Source organism: Salmo trutta, chromosome 2 (assembly GCF_901001165.1).
Source record: "Salmo trutta chromosome 2, fSalTru1.1, whole genome shotgun sequence".
Taxonomy (NCBI): domain Eukaryota; kingdom Metazoa; phylum Chordata; class Actinopteri; order Salmoniformes; family Salmonidae; genus Salmo; species Salmo trutta.
Window position 1 is genome coordinate 10,066,003 of NC_042958.1, and position 18,793 is coordinate 10,084,795.

An 18,793-nucleotide genomic window follows, 5' to 3' on the forward strand; every position below is an offset into this window, starting at 1 on the left:
AACTGGTTGCCATTGCAATCTATTTCCGGCCTTTCTCCCAAGACCCAGATAAATCGTTGAATAGATGTTTCCGGATGGAAACAGTCGCTTCTCCCCGGATACACGTTAGAGGGGAGAAAAAAAGGTTTTGGCTAAAACCAATTCACTGCATTGTTGTTTACAGAGTGAGACAAATGTGTACATGGGGTTTAAATGATCAACTTGAAAAGAATGAACATTGTTGTGTTTTATAGTGTTGAATGAGAAGAGCCAAGGTAACAATGCATAAAGGGCTTTTGTTTTGGGGTATTTAACCAGAGGTTTTCTACAAGCTCAATTCTAAAGCTGCATTAGCTTCTCACCATGAAAAGGCTATGTATGAAACGATTCCCTCATCGAGACTGCCAGTGCGAAAGTGGGCCAGCAACAATGACTGATCTTGAAACGCAACGCCAGCAATCCCAGGTTGCTTAAACTAGAGGTCGCCACTTCTTAAAATAGCAGACGAGCAGATCCTCTGGTGCATGTTGGAAATACCAAACATCGAAATGTGTTGAGTGACGGGCTTAAGTCGAAAAGCTTTTTTGAAACGCTCGAGACTGTTGTAGACGCTCGAGACTGTTGTAGACACTCGAGACTGTTGTAGACGCTCGAGACTGTTGTAGACACTCGAGACTGTTGTAGACACTCGAGACTGTTGTAGACACTCGAGACTGTTGTAGACACTCGAGACTGTTGTAGATTAGACTTGGGTAAAGATATGTTATCTTGCCGCCACCGGTGAGGAGGTCCGTCCTGTTCTGAATGAACTGTGCAACATATTACCCTGCGGGAATGAAGATCTAGGTTCCTTGAATGCATTGATGTAAATGCTTTTATATCGTGTGTAAGTTGATCCTGGAAGCCACAGTTGTCAGTGTGAACCCTCTACTCCAGATATACAGTGGATGTCTTTAAAATCTCAATCTTCAAATTTGCGTCATGATTACAACCATTCTACTGTTGGGAGTTGGTGTTCATATCGGGACAGCTTGAGGAGACTCCTTCGCTTCGCCCCCCCACAAGGCCAAGCAGCCCTTAATCCGGGCCCCCTTCCAGTGTTGTCAGGGTCGACTGGCTGGCCTCTCCGTTGGCTCTGGCTCTTTAAGGGGAGAGGACACTGCCCAATGACACGCCAGGCTGACACGGGCCGATGATGGCGACACTGCTAGTCCTCTCCCTCCTCCCCCTCCTGTCCTCCACTGAGGTCAAGAAGTCAATAGTGTGAGCGTTGCATGGCGAGGGAAGGGAACGGAAGGAGGTGGTTAGCTAAGGGTTAGTTAGGTGTCTGAACAGGTCATTGGCCCTAATTCTGTTTCCGGGTCGTGTTCAGTAGGGCACACAGTAGTAAAGCTTTTCAAAATGTCTTGCAACGGAAAACGATATTAAAACAGAGTTTCTTATTGAACAGTTTCTGGTAGAACCTTCCTGTTTCACTGCTTTTCATAACGGAACTTCCCTTCTGAACACGACCCGGCATAGTGTATAACCACAGGCCCTCTCAAATACTGAAGTCAGCAGAAAGCTGAGGCGCTCCCTTCTCTACTCTAGACTAAAGCGTTTCCCTTTGACGGTCGCTAAAATGTTGTCTTTTTTTTCTCAGGCAAGAGTGTGTGGCGACAGAGGAGAATCCTCAGGTCTTCTTCTGTTGCTGCGAGGGGAACTTCTGCAACGAGAGGTTCACCCACCTGCCCGATGTCAATGGACCAAGTAAGTAGACCTGTTGGACGCCGACTCTTTCATCTGTGTTACATTCACAGAAAATAGATCTGGCCGCCGGTCCACCCAACACAGAACACGGAGTTGAGTAGTACCGTCTCTTCTAATTATTATATTTCTATGGCTAGGCTACACCTGAATTGCAACGTTCACTCCCATACTCAGATTTCAAGGGCTAGTCAGATGTACACTTTATATTGACCTATATCTGAATGGGCTTTTGTCATCATTTTGGAGTATTTGATTTTCCCAATCACTGCTCGCTCCATTTGTTTCAGAGCAAATATCATATGCTTTGCTATAGTATCATACTATTATGATATCTTGTTATGTTGGTATTCCAACCCCTGGCTGGTGTGAAGTGAAACTCAGTAGGTTGATATTATATTTGACATCTGTGTGAAACCTATACCAGCTGGAAGTTGGTGTATGTTGAGTTGGAAGCTCCGTGGGCCTCACCCAGGGTGAACTATTGACTTTGTTCCCAAACGGTCTTCACAGAGGGGAATTGTAGGATCTTAACCTCTCAGGGCTAGGTGGGACGAATCCTGTGGCCAGTTGAATCCTGTGGCGCGATTTTCAAATCCCTTAGAAATGCTATTACTTCAATTTCTCAAACATATGACTATTTTACAGCTATTTAAAGACAAGACTCTCGTTAATCTAACCACACTGTCCGATTTCAAAAAGGCTTTACAACGAAAGCAAAACATTAGATTATGTCAGCAGAGTACCCAGCCAGAAATAATCAGACACCCATTTTTTCAAGCTAGCATATAATGTCACAAAAACCCAGAAGACAGCTAAATCCAGCACTAACCTTTGATGATCTTCATCAGATGACACACCTAGGACATTATGTTATACAATACATACATGTTTTGTTCAATCAAGTTCATATTTATATCAAAAACCAGCTTTTTACATTAGCATGTGACGTTCAGAACTAGCATACCCCCCGCAAACTTCCGGGGAATTTACTAACAATTTACTAAATTACTCACGATAAACGTTCACAAAAAGCATAACAATTATTTTAAGAATTATAGATACAGAACTCCTCTATGCACTCTATGTCCGATTTTAAAATAGCTTTTTGGTGAAAGCACATTTTGCAATATTCTAAGTACATAGCCCAGCCATCACGGGCTAGCTATTTAGACACCCGGCAAGTTTAGCCTTCACCAAAATCAGATTTACTATAAGAAAAATGTTATTACCTTTCCTGTTCTTCGTCAGAATGCACTCCCAGGACTTCTACTTCAATAACAAATGTTGGTTTGGTCCCAAATAATCCATCGTTATATCCAAACAGCGGCGTTTTGTTCGTGCGTTCTAGACACTATCCGAAATGGTAAATCAGGGTCGTGCGCATGGCGCATTTTGTGACAAAAAATGTCTAAATATTCCATTACCGTACTTCGAAGCATGTCAACCGCTGTTTAAAATCAATTTTTATGCAATTTATCTCGTAGAAAAGCGATTATATTCCGACCGGGAATCTGCGTTTCGGTAAATAGAGGGAAAAACAGAAAGGCGGGGGCGGCCAGTGCACGAGCTTAAGCCCTTTGTCCTCTGATAGACCACTTAGCAAAAGCGCTCGTGTGTTTCAGCCAGGGCTTTGAATTACGTCATTTAGGTTTTTCCCGGGCTCTGAGAGCCTATTGGAGCCGTAGGAAGTGTCACGTAACAGCAGAGATCCTTTGTAATAGATAGAGATGACAAAGAAAGACAATAAATGGTCAGACAGGCCACTTCCTGTAAAGGAATCTCTCAGGTTTTTGCCTGCCATATGAGTTCTGTTATACTCACAGACACCATTCAAACAGTTTTAGAAACTTTAGGGTGTTTTCTATCCATATCTAATAAGTATATGCATATTCTAGTTACTGGGTAGGAGTGGTAACCAGATTAAATCGGGTACGTTTTTTTATCCGGCGGTGTAAATACTGCCCCCTAGCCCTAACAGGTTAAATATGACGGACTGAAATGTGCAAGAGGCCACACGAGTATTGACTTACAACCCTTGTTTGCAGACTGCAAGTCTTGAAAAGGTAGGGGCAATTCTGCCCAGGATAATAGCATAAAAATGATATTGAGCACACAGACATCCAGGCAGCAAACCTTTTTGTGCGTTGAAGTCAAAGCAAGGCTTAAAGGAGAAAACAATACTGTGTACCTACCTAATACTGCACCTACCTAATACTGCACCTATTACTATTCTCTCTCGCTCCTCTCGGTAACACTGTGTTCTCTCTGTCCCTTTCTCTGTCCCTCCAGTGATCAAGCCGCCTCCCCCCATGCCCACCCTACTCAATGTGCTGGTCTACTCACTGCTGCCTATCACCATGCTCTCCATGGCCCTGCTGCTGGCCTTCTGGATGTACCGCCACCGCAAGCCGCCCTATGGCCACGTGGACATCAACGAGGTCGGCCAGTTTCCCCTAACCATCTCCCTCCCATCTCCTTAGCTCTGTCTCATTCAGTTTTGCTTCCCGTCACTCTTCTGTACTCATCTTTGAATTAATGAATTTATTTGAAACATTTAAAATGCGTGCCGACTTGCCTCAGCCAAGTACAACAATACTACACACAAAAATAAATCATTGAGGGTTAAAAAAACAAAGTCCACACTTATGTCCATTGTGGTCCTCCTGTCTGTCGGTGGTATTGGCTCTTTCTGTCTGTAGAGATAATGTAGCTGTTGAATTATCTTATGTGGTGCTACCTCTTTCCTGTTTGTGGTTTCTCACTCCTATTCTTCCACTTGCTCGCTCTTTTTTGTATCCCTTCTTCTTTGGAGGCCATCTTGTTAGCAGCCCCTAAGCTGCCATGCAAAGCCTCTTTTAATTACCACCGCCATCTAGAGGTAGTCGGCTGCCACTGCACTGGGATATAGGTCCCTCCTATAGGACCACTGCACTGGGATATAGGTCCCTCCTATAGGACCACTGCCCTGTGATATAGGTCCCTCCTATAGGACCACTGCCCTGTGATATAGGTCCCCCCTATAGGACCACTGTCCTGTGATATAGGTCCCTCCTATAGGACCACTGCCCTGTGATATAGGTCCCTCCTATAGGACCACTGCCCTGTGATATAGATCCCTCCTATAGGACCACTGCCCTGTGATATAGGTCCCTCCTATAGGACCACTGCCCTGTGATATAGGTCCCTCCTATAGGACCACTGTGATATAGGTCCCTCCTATAGGACCACTGTGATATAGGTCCCTCCTATAGGACCACTGTGATATAGGTCCCTCCTATAGGACCACTGTGATATAGGTCCCTCCTATAGGACCACTGTGATATAGGTCCCTCCTATAGGACCACTGTGGTATAGGTCCCTCCTATAGGACCACTGTGGTATAGGTCCCTCCTATAGGACCACTGTGATATAGGTCCCTCCTATAGGACCACTGTGATATAGGTCCCTCCTATAGGACCACTGTGATATAGGTCCCCCCTATAGGACCACTGCCCTGTGATATAGGTCCCTCCTATAGGACCACTGCCCTGTGATATAGGTCCCTCCTATAGGACCACTGCCCTGTGATATAGGTCCCCCCTATAGGACCACTGCCCTGTGATATAGGTCCCTCCTATAGGACCACTGCCCTGTGATATAGGTCCCTCCTATAGGACCACTGCCCTGTGATATATATAGGTCCCCCCTACAGACCTCTACATGCTTTGTAAGTAGGAAACACTGCCGATTTTGCAGGTTATCAAATACTTGTTCTCCCCACTGTAGGTCCCTCCTATAGGACCACTGCCCTGTGATATAGGTCCCTCCTATAGGACCACTGTGATATAGGTCCCTCCTATAGGACCACTGTGATATAGGTCCCTCTTATAGGACCACTGTGATATAGGTCCCTCCTATAGGACCACTGCCCTGTGATATAGGTCCCTCCTATAGGACCACTGTGATATAGGTCCCTCCTATAGGACCACTGTGATATAGGTCCCTCCTATAGGACCACTGTGATATAGGTCCCTCCTATAGGACCACTGTGATATAGGTCCCTCCTATAGGACCACTGTGATATAGGTCCCTCCTATAGGACCACTGTGATATAGGTCCCTCCTATAGGACCACTGTGATATAGGTCCCTCCTATAGGACCACTGTGATATAGGTCCCCCCTATAGGACCACTGTCCTGTGATATAGGTCCCTCCTATAGGACCACTGCCCTGTGATATAGGTCCCTCCTATAGGACCACTGCCCTGTGATATAGGTCCCTCCTATAGGACCACTGTGATATAGGTCCCTCCTATAGGACCACTGTGATATAGGTCCCTCCTATAGGACCACTGTGATATAGGTCCCTCCTATAGGACCACTGTGATATAGGTCCCTCCTATAGGACCACTGTGATATAGGTCCCTCCTATAGGACCACTGTGATATAGGTCCCTCCTATAGGACCACTGTGATATAGGTCCCTCCTATAGGACCACTGTGATATAGGTCCCTCCTATAGGACCACTGTGATATAGGTCCCTCCTATAGGACCACTGTGATATAGGTCCCTCCTATAGGACCACTGCCCTGGGATATAGGTCCCTCCTATAGGACCACTGTGATATAGGTCCCTCCTATAGGACCACTGCCCTGGGATATAGGTCCCCCCTATAGGACCACTGTGATATAGGTCCCTCTTATAGGACCACTGTGATATAGGTCCCTCCTATAGGACCACTGCCCTGTGATATAGGTCCCTCCTATAGGACCACTGTGATATAGGTCCCTCCTATAGGACCACTGCCCTGGGATATAGGTCCCTCTTATAGGACCACTGTGATATAGGTCCCTCCTATAGGACCACTGCCCTGTTATATAGGTCCCTCCTATAGGACCACTGTGATATAGGTCCCTCCTATAGGACCACTGTGATATAGGTCCCTCCTATAGGACCACTGTGATATAGGTCCCTCCTATAGGACCACTGTGATATAGGTCCCTCCTATAGGACCACTGTGATATAGGTCCCTCCTATAGGACCACTGTGATATAGGTCCCTCCTATAGGACCACTGGGATATAGGTCCCTCCTATAGGACCACTGCCCTGGGATATAGGTCCCTCTTATAGGACCACTGTGATATAGGTCCCTCCTATAGGACCACTGTGATATAGGTCCCTCCTATAGGACCACTGTGATATAGGTCCCTCCTATAGGACCACTGTGATATAGGTCCCTCCTATAGGACCACTGTGATATAGGTCCCTCCTATAGGACCACTGTAATATAGGTCCCTCCTATAGGACCACTGTGATATAGGTCCCTCCTATAGGACCACTGTGATATAGGTCCCTCCTATAGGACCACTGTGATATAGGTCCCTCCTATAGGACCACTGTGATATAGGTCCCTCTTATAGGACCACTGCCCTGTGATATAGGTCCCCCCTATAGGACCACTGCCCTGTGATATATAGGTCCCTCCTATAGGACCACTGCCCTGTGATATAGGTCCCTCCTATAGGACCACTGCCCTGTGATATAGGTCCCTCCTATAGGACCACTGCCCTGTGATATAGGTCCCTCCTATAGGACCACTGTGATATAGGTCACTCCTATAGGACCACTGTGATATAGGTCCCTCCTATAGGACCACTGTGATATAGGTCCCTCCTATAGGACCACTGTGATATAGGTCCCTCCTATAGGACCACTGTGATATTGGTCCCTCCTATAGGACCACTGTGATATTGGTCCCTCCTATAGGACCACTGTGATATTGGTCCCTCCTATAGGACCACTGTGATATTGGTCCCTCCTATAGGACCACTGCCCTGTGATATAGGTCCCTCCTATAGGACCACTGTTATATAGGTCCCTCCTATAGGACTGTTGTTAGTATATTACTGTCAGTCTTTAGCATGTGTAGATCTAGGGCTTATTTGTTTTTCTTAAAGTTAAACTGTTTTGCAACAGAGTTTTAGAAGTTTTTCATTTGATATCAAAGCTCCAGTTATTATAGAAGTCGTAAGTATGTTGTGAGCGGCACTCGATCCTCATAGGCTTGTTGAATGTAATGTCCCAGTGTTTATCTGTACTGACCTCTGACCTATTTATCTACCAGGATCCTGGCCTAGTTCCTCCTCCTTCCCCCCTGGTGGGGCTCAAACCCCTGCAGTTGCTGGAGATCAAGGCAAGGGGGCGCTTCGGCTGCGTGTGGAAGGCCCAGATGATGAACGAATACGTGGCTGTCAAGGTCTTCCCCATTCAGGTAAGTGGCTGAAGAGTTGATGTAACATTCTCTCTGTTTGTGTACCCTCTGAAGAGTTGATGTAACGTTTGTGTGTCCTCCCACAGGATAAGCAGTCGTGGATGAATGAGCGGGACGTGTTCCTCACGCCGGGGATGAAGCACGAGAACCTGCTGCGCTACATTGCGGCCGAGAAGCGAGGGACCAACCTGGAGATGGAGCTGTGGCTCATTTCTGAGTTCCACCAGAGGGTGAGGAGGAGGAGTAGGGGAAACGGGGGTGGAGGGAGAGGTGTTAAGGTGAGGGGTGGTTAGGGTGGGAGAGGTTTGGGGGAGGGGCATTAAAGTGATGACATTATTACATCCAGTTTGGGGTATCTCTCAGCAAAGACTTGTATAACTAGCTGTTTCAAGTCTGGGTCATTCGTTTACATCAATTAGCCCCCACAAGATCCTACCACTGAGCTTTAGCAATGTTCTCTAGCCTTCTATATCAGGCTTGCTACAGAAACCGACTATTTACTTATTGACACTTAGAACGCTTTGTTTTGTTTCTCCGAGAGTAGGGATGGGAGTTTGAAATTATTTCACTTTTAAAATGTTTTTTTTTTTTTAATTTACAAAATCTAGATAGTTAAAGTAAATGTTTTAAAGATGTATTGTTTTTTTTAATGGGAACTTGCTCGCTCAACTCGGGAGAGGCGGTGCACTCTGCTAGTTGTTTCAGCACGGAAGGGTGGTGTAGGGACAGGGGAGGAGCAGGGATGTTGTGTGGCACTGAGGGAGAGTGAAAAAGTAGCCAAACTACTCGCGCAAGTTGGACAAAATTGTTACTGCGATAGGTTCTCTAACATCTCATCTGGTAGTGTCTGACTTGACTGCATCAAATCGATATAAAGAAGCTATCTAGCTACACTAGCCAGCTAAGCTGGCCAGCTAGCTAGCTAACAAGGCTAATTGTGGCTATTTTGCTGCGCTCCCTGTCCTTGTCTACTTCACTTTCTACACATGTAGCCTCTGGCTGTAGCGCCGCTGTCATTGACCGACAATAACAACAAGCTACAGGCATGAAATGTGTGTAGGTTACCGGACACTACTTTTTTATGGGGCGCTCTCAGAAAAACAAAACTGTTTTATAAAAATGTTGAATCTCAGCAAAAAAAGAAACGTCCTCTCACTGTCAACTGCGTTTATTTTCAGCAATCTTAACATGTGTAAATATTTCTATGAACATAACAAGATTCAACAACTGAGACATGAACTGAACAAGTTCCAGACATGTGACTAACAGAAATGGAATAATGTGTCCATGAACAAAGGGGGGGTCAAAATCAAAAGTAACAGCCAGTATCTGGTGTGGCCACCAGCTGCATTAAGTACTGCAGTGCATCTCCTCCTCATGGACTGCACCAGTTCCCTGTAACGCACAGCATTGAGATTGCCTGCAATGATCCAATGATGCTGTGACACACCGCCCCAGACCATGATGGACCCTCCACCTCCAAATCGATCCCGCTCCAGAGTACAAACCTCGGTCTAACGCTCATTCCTTTGACGATAAATGCGAATCCGACCATCAACCCTGGTGAGACAAAACCGTCACTCTTTTTGCCAGTCCTGTCTGGTCCAGCGACGGTGGGTTTGTGCCCATAGGTGACGTTGTTGCCGGTGATGTCTGGTGAGGACCTGCCTTACAACAGGCCTACAAGCCCTCAGTCCAGCCTCTCTCAGCCTATTGTAGACAGTCTGAGCACTGATGGAGGGATTGTGCGTTCCTGGTGTAACTCGGGCAGTTGTTGTTGCCATCCTGTACCTGTCCCGCAGGTGTACCGGTCCTGTGCAGGTGTTGTTACATGTGGTCTGCCACTACGAGGACGATCAGCTGTCCGTCCTGTCTCCCTGTAGCGCTGTCTTAAGCGTCTCACAGTACGGACGTTGCAATTTATTGCACTGGCCACATCTGCAGTCCTCATGCCTCCTTGCAGCATACCTAAGGCACGTTCACACAGATGAGCAGGGACCCTGGGCATCTTTCTTTTTGTGTTTTTCAGAGTCAGTAGAAAGGCCTCTTTAGTGTCCTACGTTTTCATAACTGTGACCTTAATTGCCTACCGTCTGTAAGCTGTTAGTGTCTTAACGACCGTTCCACAGGTGCATGTTCATTAATTGTTTATGGTTCATTGAATAAGCATGGGATACAGTGTTTAAACCCTTTATAATGAAGATCTGTGAAGTTATTTGGATTTTTACAAATTATCTTTGAAAGACACGGTCCTGAAAAAGGGACGTTTATTTTTTTGATGAATTTATATAAACCACAGTCACTCTACCGGTCAAAAGTTTTGAGCACCTACTCATTCAAGGGTTTTTCTATATCTTTACTTTTTTCTACGTTGTAGAATAATGGTGAAGACATCAAAACTATGAAATAACACATATGGAATCATGTAGTAACTGAAAAATTGTTAAACGAATCAAAATATTTTTGAGATTCTTCAAAGTAGCCACCCTTTGCCTTGACAGATTTGCACACTTTTGGCATTCTCTCAACCAGCTTCACCTGGAATGCTTTTCCAACAGTCTTGAAGGAGTTCCCACATATGCTGAGCACTTGTTGGCTGCTTTTCCTTCACTCCGTGGTCCAACTCATCCAAATCCATCTCAATTGGGTTGAGGTCAGGTGATTGTGGAGGCCAGGTTATCTGAAGCAGCACCCCATCACTCTCCTTCTTGGTCAAATAGCCCTTACACAGCCTGAAGGTGTGTTTTGGGTCATTGTCCTGTTGAAAAACAAATGATAGTCCCACGAAGTGCATACCAGATGGGATGGCGTATCGCTGCAGAATGCTGTAGTAGCCATGCTGGTTAAGTTTGCCTCGAATTCGAAATAAATCAGACCGTGTCACCAGCAAAGCACCATCACACCACCTCCTCCATGCTTCACGATGGGAACCACACGTGCGGAGATCATCTGTTCACCTACTCTGCGTCTCACAAAGACGGGGCGGTTTGAACCAAAAATCTCAAATTTGGACTCATCAGACCAAAGGACAGATTTCCACCGGTCTAATGTCCATTGCTTGTGTTTCTTGACCCAAGCAAGTCTCTACTTCTTAACGGTGTCCTTTAGTAGTGGTTTCTTTGCAGCAATTCGACCATGAAGGCCTGATTCATGCAGTCTCCTCTGAACAGTTGATGTTGAGATGTTTCTGTTACTTGAACTCTGAAGCATTTATTTGGGCTTCAATTTCTGAGTCTGGTGCAGAGGATAAATTCATTAGAGGTAACAGAGGCAACTCTGGGTCTTCTTGTGGCAGTCCTCATGAGAGACAGTTTCATCATAGCGCTTGATGGGTTTTTGCGACTGCACTTGAAGAAACGTTCAAAGTCCTTGAAATGTTCCGCATTGACTGACCTTCATGTCTTAAAGTAATGATGGCCTGTCGTTTCTCTTTGCTTATTTGAGCTGTTCTTGCCATAATTTGGACTTAGTCTTTTAACAAATAGGGCTGTCTTCTGTATACCACCCCTACCTTGTCGCAACACAACTGATTGGCTCAAATACATTAAGAAGGAAAGAAAATTAACTTTTAACAAGGCACACCTGTTCATTTAAATGCATTCCAGGTGACAACCTCATGAAGCTGGTTGGGAGAATCCCAAGAGTGTGCAAAGCTGTTATCAAGGCAAAGGTTGGCTACTTTGAAGAATCTCAAATATAAAATATATTTAGATTTTTTTAACACTTTTTTTTGGTTACTTCATAATTCCATATGTGTTATGTCATAGTTTCGATGTCTTCACTTCTATTCTACTATGTAGACAATAGTAAAAATATAAAATAAATCCTGGAATGAGTAGTGGTGTCTAAGCTTTTCACTGGTACTGTATATACACACAATGCCTTCGGAAAGTGTTTAGACCCCTTGACTTTTTTTGGTTTGGATATTCAAATAACTGTGCCCATCCCTATCCGAGGTATTGCCTTTTTATTTTCCTCGCTGTTGAATTTTCAATTCCGCGAAAGTTGTTTTGCTACAGTTTAATAGCACTCGATTTGACAGACCTCAGTGGCTGGCCTTCATTGATCTCGGACAATAAACTATGTATGAATGATAGCAACCCTGTCTCTGCGGTCAAATACACTTATATTTTCCCCAGTTCAATCATTGAAAAGTTATTTAGTGTGCTCTCGGAATGTCTTACTTTATCTTGTTGTTAACAGCTCCACTTCTCACTTTCTCTTTTTCTCTCTCTCGCTCAACCTTTCTCTTTTTCTCTCTCTCGCTCAACCTTTCTCTTTCGCTCTCTCTCGCTCTTTCTCTCTTGTTCTGTGTATGTCTGCCTGTGTGTATACTCCAGGGCTCCCTGACAGACTATCTGAAGGGGAACGCGATCAGCTGGACTGAGCTGTGTCACATCTCTGAGACCATGGCCTGCGGGCTGGCCTACCTGCATGAGGACGTTCCTCGCTACAAAGGAGAGGGACCCAAACCGGCCATCGCTCACAGGTAAGGGCACACGAGGTCAGCACTGGTTTGTGTGAGAAGAATGCGAGACATTAGACTTGGGGTCTGGTTCGAGCAGCATTTCTGTTTTCTCATTGACCTATCTGGTAAGTTAAGGTAATCCTATACCGTAGAAATGATTATGCTACATTTTTGTTCACTCTGCGGGCCCTTGTGTCATCATTCTACAATCCGGAGGGATCTATCCTTGAGGGTATCTGTTCTTTTAACAGTACTCAAACCTCTTGACTGCAATTTTATTTGATTGAAGGAAATCAAAATTGTTTACACTTTATGCCATTAGGAAAACACTTCAATTCAGTTCTGATTAAACTGTGCCATAAGTCTAGACAGGACCTTTCTCTGCGGGCAGCGGGTCTTTCTGTTCTGATTAAACTGTGCCATAAGTCTAGACAGGACCGTTCTCTGTGGGCAGCGGGTCTCTGTTCTGATCAAACTGTGCCATAAGTCTAGACAGGACCGTTCTCTGTGGGCAGCGGGTCTTTCTTCTTTATTTGTGTGTAGTTCATGATAAGACGGATCATGACAAAGGGCCAACTGATCCCAAACCAGTTGTGGGGCCAATCCTATCTCTCTAAGCCAGGGTTATTCAATGAAATACTATATGGTCCTTTTCAGACCTTGGACACCAGGGAAGGAAACTCTCAGGCCAATCACTGACGTTAATTGATCTGGTAGAAAAGAAAACCAGGCTCTGATTCAGTAGGCAGGCAACGTTTTGAAATGGGGAGGTATTACCTGAACTTGTCCGATAAGAAAACGCTTTTCTGTTTTCTACCGCAAAAGTTTTTGCTACGTTGTGCCCTACTAAACATGACCCAGTTTTGCCCTCGAGCCATGTAGTTAAATAGCCCTGCTGCAGTGCCGTTCAATAGCCCTGCTGCAGTGCCGTTCAATAGCCCTGCTGCCGTGCCGTTCAATAGCCCTGCTGCCATGCCGTTCAATAGCCCTGCTCTACACCTTCACTGACCCCCCCCCCCCGTCCTCTCTTCCTTCTCCCCTCCAGGGACTTTAAGAGTAAGAACGTGATGCTGCGGACGGACCTGACGGCCATCATCGGAGACTTTGGGCTGGCGGTGCGGTTCGAGCCGGGCAAGCCCCCAGGGGACACTCATGGCCAGGTGAGTGGGTCACCATCAGTCCGTCCCCTATGGCGCCCTGTTCCCGATTTTAGTTAACTACTTTTTATCCGTAAACAGGAATCAGGGAGCTATTTCTGACAAGTAAATCGATAGTACTATCTATGAACAAAGACCATCATGGAGACACTGCTTTAAAGATCATACTAACTATGAACATCATGGAGACACTGCTTTAAAGATCATACTAACTATGAACAAAGAACATCATGGAGACACTGCTTTAAAGATTGTACTAACTAAACTCAGAAAAAAAGAAACCTCCTTTCAGCAAACTTAACGTGTAAATATTTGTATGAACATAACAAGATTCAACAACTGAGACAAACTGTACAAGTTCCACAGACATGTGACTAACAGAAATTGAATAATGTGTCCCTGAACAAAGGGGGGGTCAAAATCAAAAGTAACAGTCAGTATCTGGTGTGGCCACCAGCTGCATTAAGTACTGCAGTGCATCTCCTCCTCATGGACTACACCAGATTAGCCAGTTCTTGCTGTGAGATGTTACCCCACTCTTCCACCAAGGCACTTGCAAGTTTCCTGATATTTCTGGGGGGAATGGCCCTAGCCCTCACCCTCCGATCCAACAAGTCCCAGACGTGCTCAATGGGATTGAGATCCGGCCTCTTCGCTGGCCATGGCAGAACACTGACATTCTTGTCGTGCAGGAAATCACACACAGAACGAGCAGTATGGCTGGTGGCATTGTCATGCTGGAGGTTCATGTCAGGATGAGCCTGCAGGAAGGGTACCACATGAGGGAGGAAGATGTCTTCCCTGTAATGCACAGCGTTGAGATTGCCTGCAATGACAACAAGCTCAGTCCGATGATGCTGTGACACACCGCCCTAAACCATGACGGACCCTCCACCTCCAAATCGATCCCGCTCCAGAGTACAGGCCTCGGTGTAACGCTCATTCCTTTGACGATAAACGCGAATCCGACCATCACCCCTGGTGAGACAAAACTGCGACTCGTCAGTGAAGAGCACTTTTTGACAGTCCTGTCTGGTCCAGCGACGGTGGGTTTGTGCCCATAGGCGACGTTGTTGCCTGTGATGTCTGGTGAGGACCTGCCTTACAACAGGCCTACAAGCCCTCAGTCCAGCCTCTCTCAGCCTATTGCGGACAGTCTGAGCACTGATGGAGGGATTGTGCGTTCCTGGTGTATCTCGGGCAGTTGTTGTTGCCATCCTGTGCCTGTCCCGCAAGTGTGATGTACGAATGTACCGATCCTGTGCAGGTATTGTTGCACGTGGTCTGCCACTGCGAGGACAATCAGCTGTCCGTCCTGTCTCCCTGTAGTGCTGTCTTAGGCATCTCACAGTACAGACATTGCAATTTATTACCCTGGCCACATCTGCAGTCCTCATGCCTCCTTGCAGCATACCTAAGGCACGTTCACACAGATGAGCAGGAACCCTGGGCATCTTTCTTTTGGTGTTTTTCAGAGTCAGTAGAAAGGCCTCTTTAGTGTCCTAAGTTTTCATAACTGTGACCTTAATTGCCTACCGTCTGTAAGCTGTTAGTGTCTTAATGACCGTTCCACAGGTGCATGTTCATTAATTGTTTATGGTTCATTGAACAAGCATGGTGAAACAGTGTATAAACCCTTTACAATGAAGATCTGTGAAGTTATTTGGATTTTTATGAATTTATCTTTGAAAGACAGGATCCTGAAAAAGGGATGTTTTTTTTGTGCTGAGTTTATGAACAAAAAACATCATGGAGACACTGTTTTAAATCTAGCTCATGTACTCACGCAACATGGAAAAGGAAGTGCGTGAGAGTGTGTAGGGGACCTAGTCTGACAGTGTCTTGTCCGTCGTGCAGGTGGGTACCAGGCGCTACATGGCGCCGGAGGTCCTGGAAGGGGCCATTAACTTTCAGCGGGATGCCTTCCTCAGGATAGACATGTACTCCATGGGCCTGGTGCTGTGGGAGCTGGTGTCGCGCTGCAAGGCGGCCGACGGTGAGTCACACACTAACACCCAAACGCACACACAGGATCATACTTGCTGATTTATCGTCAATCATACCACATTAGAATCAGGCTGAGAACTTTTAATGCAGTGTAATTGACAAATGAGTACACATGAATGTTGATAGCTTGTGGGGTTCCATGCTAAGATGTTGTGTTGTATGGTCAGGCCCAGTGGATGAGTACATGCTGCCGTTTGAGGAGGAGATCGGCCAGCACCCGTCCCTGGAGGACTTACAGGATGTGGTGGTCCACAAAAAGATGAGGCCGGTCTTCAAGGACTGCTGGCTCAAACACGCTGTGAGTATTTTCGCTTTGTCTCCAACGCAGAGAGCAGGGGGTCAATACTGGGATGTCCTTACAGCAGTATAGTTTTGATTCCCATTTCCCACAATATGTCACCCAGGCCTGCAACATGATGTTCCTGTCCTAACTGATGTGTCTCGCAGGGCCTAGAGTCGATGTGTGAGACGATAGAGGAGTGCTGGGACCATGACGCCGAAGCGCGGCTTTCGGCCGGCTGCGTGGAGGAGCGCATCTCGCAGATCCGCCGGCTGACCAGCCCCCCTACCTCAGACTGCTTGGTCTCCATGGTGACCTCTGTCACCAACGTGGACTTGCCACCCAAAGAGTCCAGTATCTGAGCCCCAACCTCACCCTACCAACACCCACCCACCCAACGCAGAGCGACAACATGCAAGCAAACAAAACAGCCTTGTCTTGTTCTTCTTCAGCTTCAGCCGATCTCAGAAGAAAAAAAACATGAATGCAGCTGCTGTTTTATCCTGACATCTTTTTTTAAATGTATTATTATTATTGTTATTTTCTTTCCAATCGGATCAATATTACCAGCACACTTCTTCTCTACTGTGTTTTTATCAAGAGAGGACAAGAAAAAAAAAGAATAAAAAAAAAAGAAATTGACATCTCAAAAGTGCATTCAGGTGCCGACTAATGAATGCTGACAAGGTGCAGGTACCTCAATCGTTTTCAGCTCTCAGCCGTTTCTTTGGGTTTAGTTTATTCCTCTTTCTGTCTTCTGGACAGGATTGCCTGTGACAAAACCAACCAACTAAGCAACCATCTACCATGTTGGACAATACATCAATGCTGCAAAAACCTTATATGAACATTAAGACTTACACACAACTAACCTTCCTCAAGGGATTTTAGTTTTCAGAAAACTTTTCCTTTTCCGACAGCGTGCTATACAAACCTTCGGAACTAACGGGTGTCTCTAGAACACAGGGGAAAGTGGAAGGCAACTGGACTCGTTTCAATTTGGATTTTGTTTTGTTCATACTGGGGACTGAATGGGGTTGACGATAGCATATTAATCAGTGGATGTTGAAAAGTTCAAAAGAAAATGGCTTGCTTCCCACAGCATCTGGATAGTGCATTTTGTTTGGTACGGAGCTACTTCTCAGGTAACCAGTCTCAAGGGGGCAGGAGATGATGATTTAAGGTGATATCGCAATGCGTCCCGTAAAGTAGAGCGAGAGCCTTTGATGGGTAGAGTGGGGGCAGACTTTGGTGAGAGGGGCTTTTCTGACATGGTTCAAACCTTTTTAGCTGAGATCAAAATGGTCTAAACATTGAAGGTGCCCAAACAAACTACAAAAACAACAATAGGTGCAAGACCATGGTGAAGATTTGTTAAACCACAATAGGTGCATGACCATGGTGAAGATTTGTATGCATTTCGGGTGTGAGAATGAATGCGTGTGTGTTTGCTTGTGACTATTTGTGCAGTGAGAGTGACTGAATGTGTAGCGGAGAGGGATGGAAATTAAGACCATGAAAAGAAAGTTTCAGCCGTAAACAGCTGAAGATAAGTTAAATGTTTCCCTTTTTTTCTTCTTTTTTTCTGTTATTTCTTATTTTGTTTCAGTGAGTGTATTGGACATTGAGCTAAGGACCTAGACTCTATCCACAGAAGGCCCATCCTATATCCTTCACTAGTGTCGAGAGGGAGGGCGGAGTACAGTTGAAGCGTCACTGCCTGGTACCTTCGTTATTTACGTCTTTCTCACAGGGACCAAACTCAGAGTTTTGACCGGGTAGGTCCTGCATTGTAGAAAGGTTTTCGACAGGGCACCAAGCGTAACAACCAATTTTAAACTTCACTTCATTCAGATTGGTTACATGTTCTCGTTCATTAGAAGAGAGAAAAAAAGGAACCTTTTTTTTTGTCTGAAAAGTGACACGCAACATTTCCGTATGCCATAATGTAACAGTGAATGTCTACAATGCTGCTGTTTCAACTCAAAGATGAATATATTTCTGTGTTCCATTTTTTTCCCCCCTGTGCATTACACATACAAATCTCAGTAATTGAACTAAATTTGCGTTGGTAGGGATGACAAGGCTTCCGATGTGAAAGAGAACAACACAAACAATAAAATCTAGTAAAAATAGAACAGAAAACTAAAAAAATATATATTGTTCATCAACCACAGACCACCTCAAACCAGAAATACCTCAGATCTTTCAGTGTATATGAGTTGTTATATATTTTGTTAGTTGTGTTGACTTGTAGTATGTATGTTTTAATGTGATTTTTTTTTTTTGGGGGGGGGTGGGAGGGGGGCTTTTGTGATTTAAGGAATTTTGGAAGATAAAATGTCCAAAATCATTTAAAGAAGTGGTACCATGTCATGTTGTATAAATGAAAGAAAATCTTGTAAATAGCTGTATACAGTTGTAGAATTCTACCTATATACAGTATGACACCTGAGCATTATTCATCATTTCTGCTGACTTTTCCCAACTTGTCTTTTCCTGTCCGTTACCTAAAGGGACATTGAACCTGTATTTGTTTTTTCCTCCCAAAAAACGAATATCCACCCACCACCATCATCGTGTCTGACCTGTAATATTTTTGCATACCCCACGATATACACTATATGGCCAAAAGTATGTGGACATCTGCTCGTCAAACATCTCATTCCAAAATTATGGGCATTAATATGGAGTTGGTCCCCACCTTGCTGCTATAACAGTCTCCACTCTTCTGGGAAGGCTTTCAACTAGATTTTGGAACATTGATGTGGGGACTTGCTTCCATTCAGCCACAAGAGCATTGGTGAGGTCGGTTTTCCAATTCATCCCAAAGGTGTTCGACATAGTTGAGGTCAAGGCTCTGTGCACGCCAGTCAAGTTCTTCCACACCGATCTCAACAAAC

General features: G+C 45.2%; 1 protein-coding gene across 1 annotated transcript in view; it reads left to right on the forward strand.

Annotated features, from left to right (window-relative positions):
* The window catches only part of LOC115150309 (activin receptor type-2B), a 61,168-nt gene extending 43,138 nt beyond the window's left edge, over positions 1–18,030 (forward strand). Inside the window, exons 3-11 of the mRNA XM_029693463.1 lie at positions 1,622–1,728; positions 4,018–4,166; positions 7,832–7,978; positions 8,065–8,208; positions 12,319–12,467; positions 13,492–13,606; positions 15,461–15,599; positions 15,778–15,908; positions 16,058–18,030. Of these exons, the coding sequence (XP_029549323.1) occupies positions 1,622–1,728; positions 4,018–4,166; positions 7,832–7,978; positions 8,065–8,208; positions 12,319–12,467; positions 13,492–13,606; positions 15,461–15,599; positions 15,778–15,908; positions 16,058–16,252 (1,276 nt within the window). The 3' untranslated portion in view covers positions 16,253–18,030. The remainder of the gene's footprint in view (positions 1–1,621; positions 1,729–4,017; positions 4,167–7,831; positions 7,979–8,064; positions 8,209–12,318; positions 12,468–13,491; positions 13,607–15,460; positions 15,600–15,777; positions 15,909–16,057) is intronic.
* Positions 18,031–18,793: the final 763 nt, after the last annotated feature.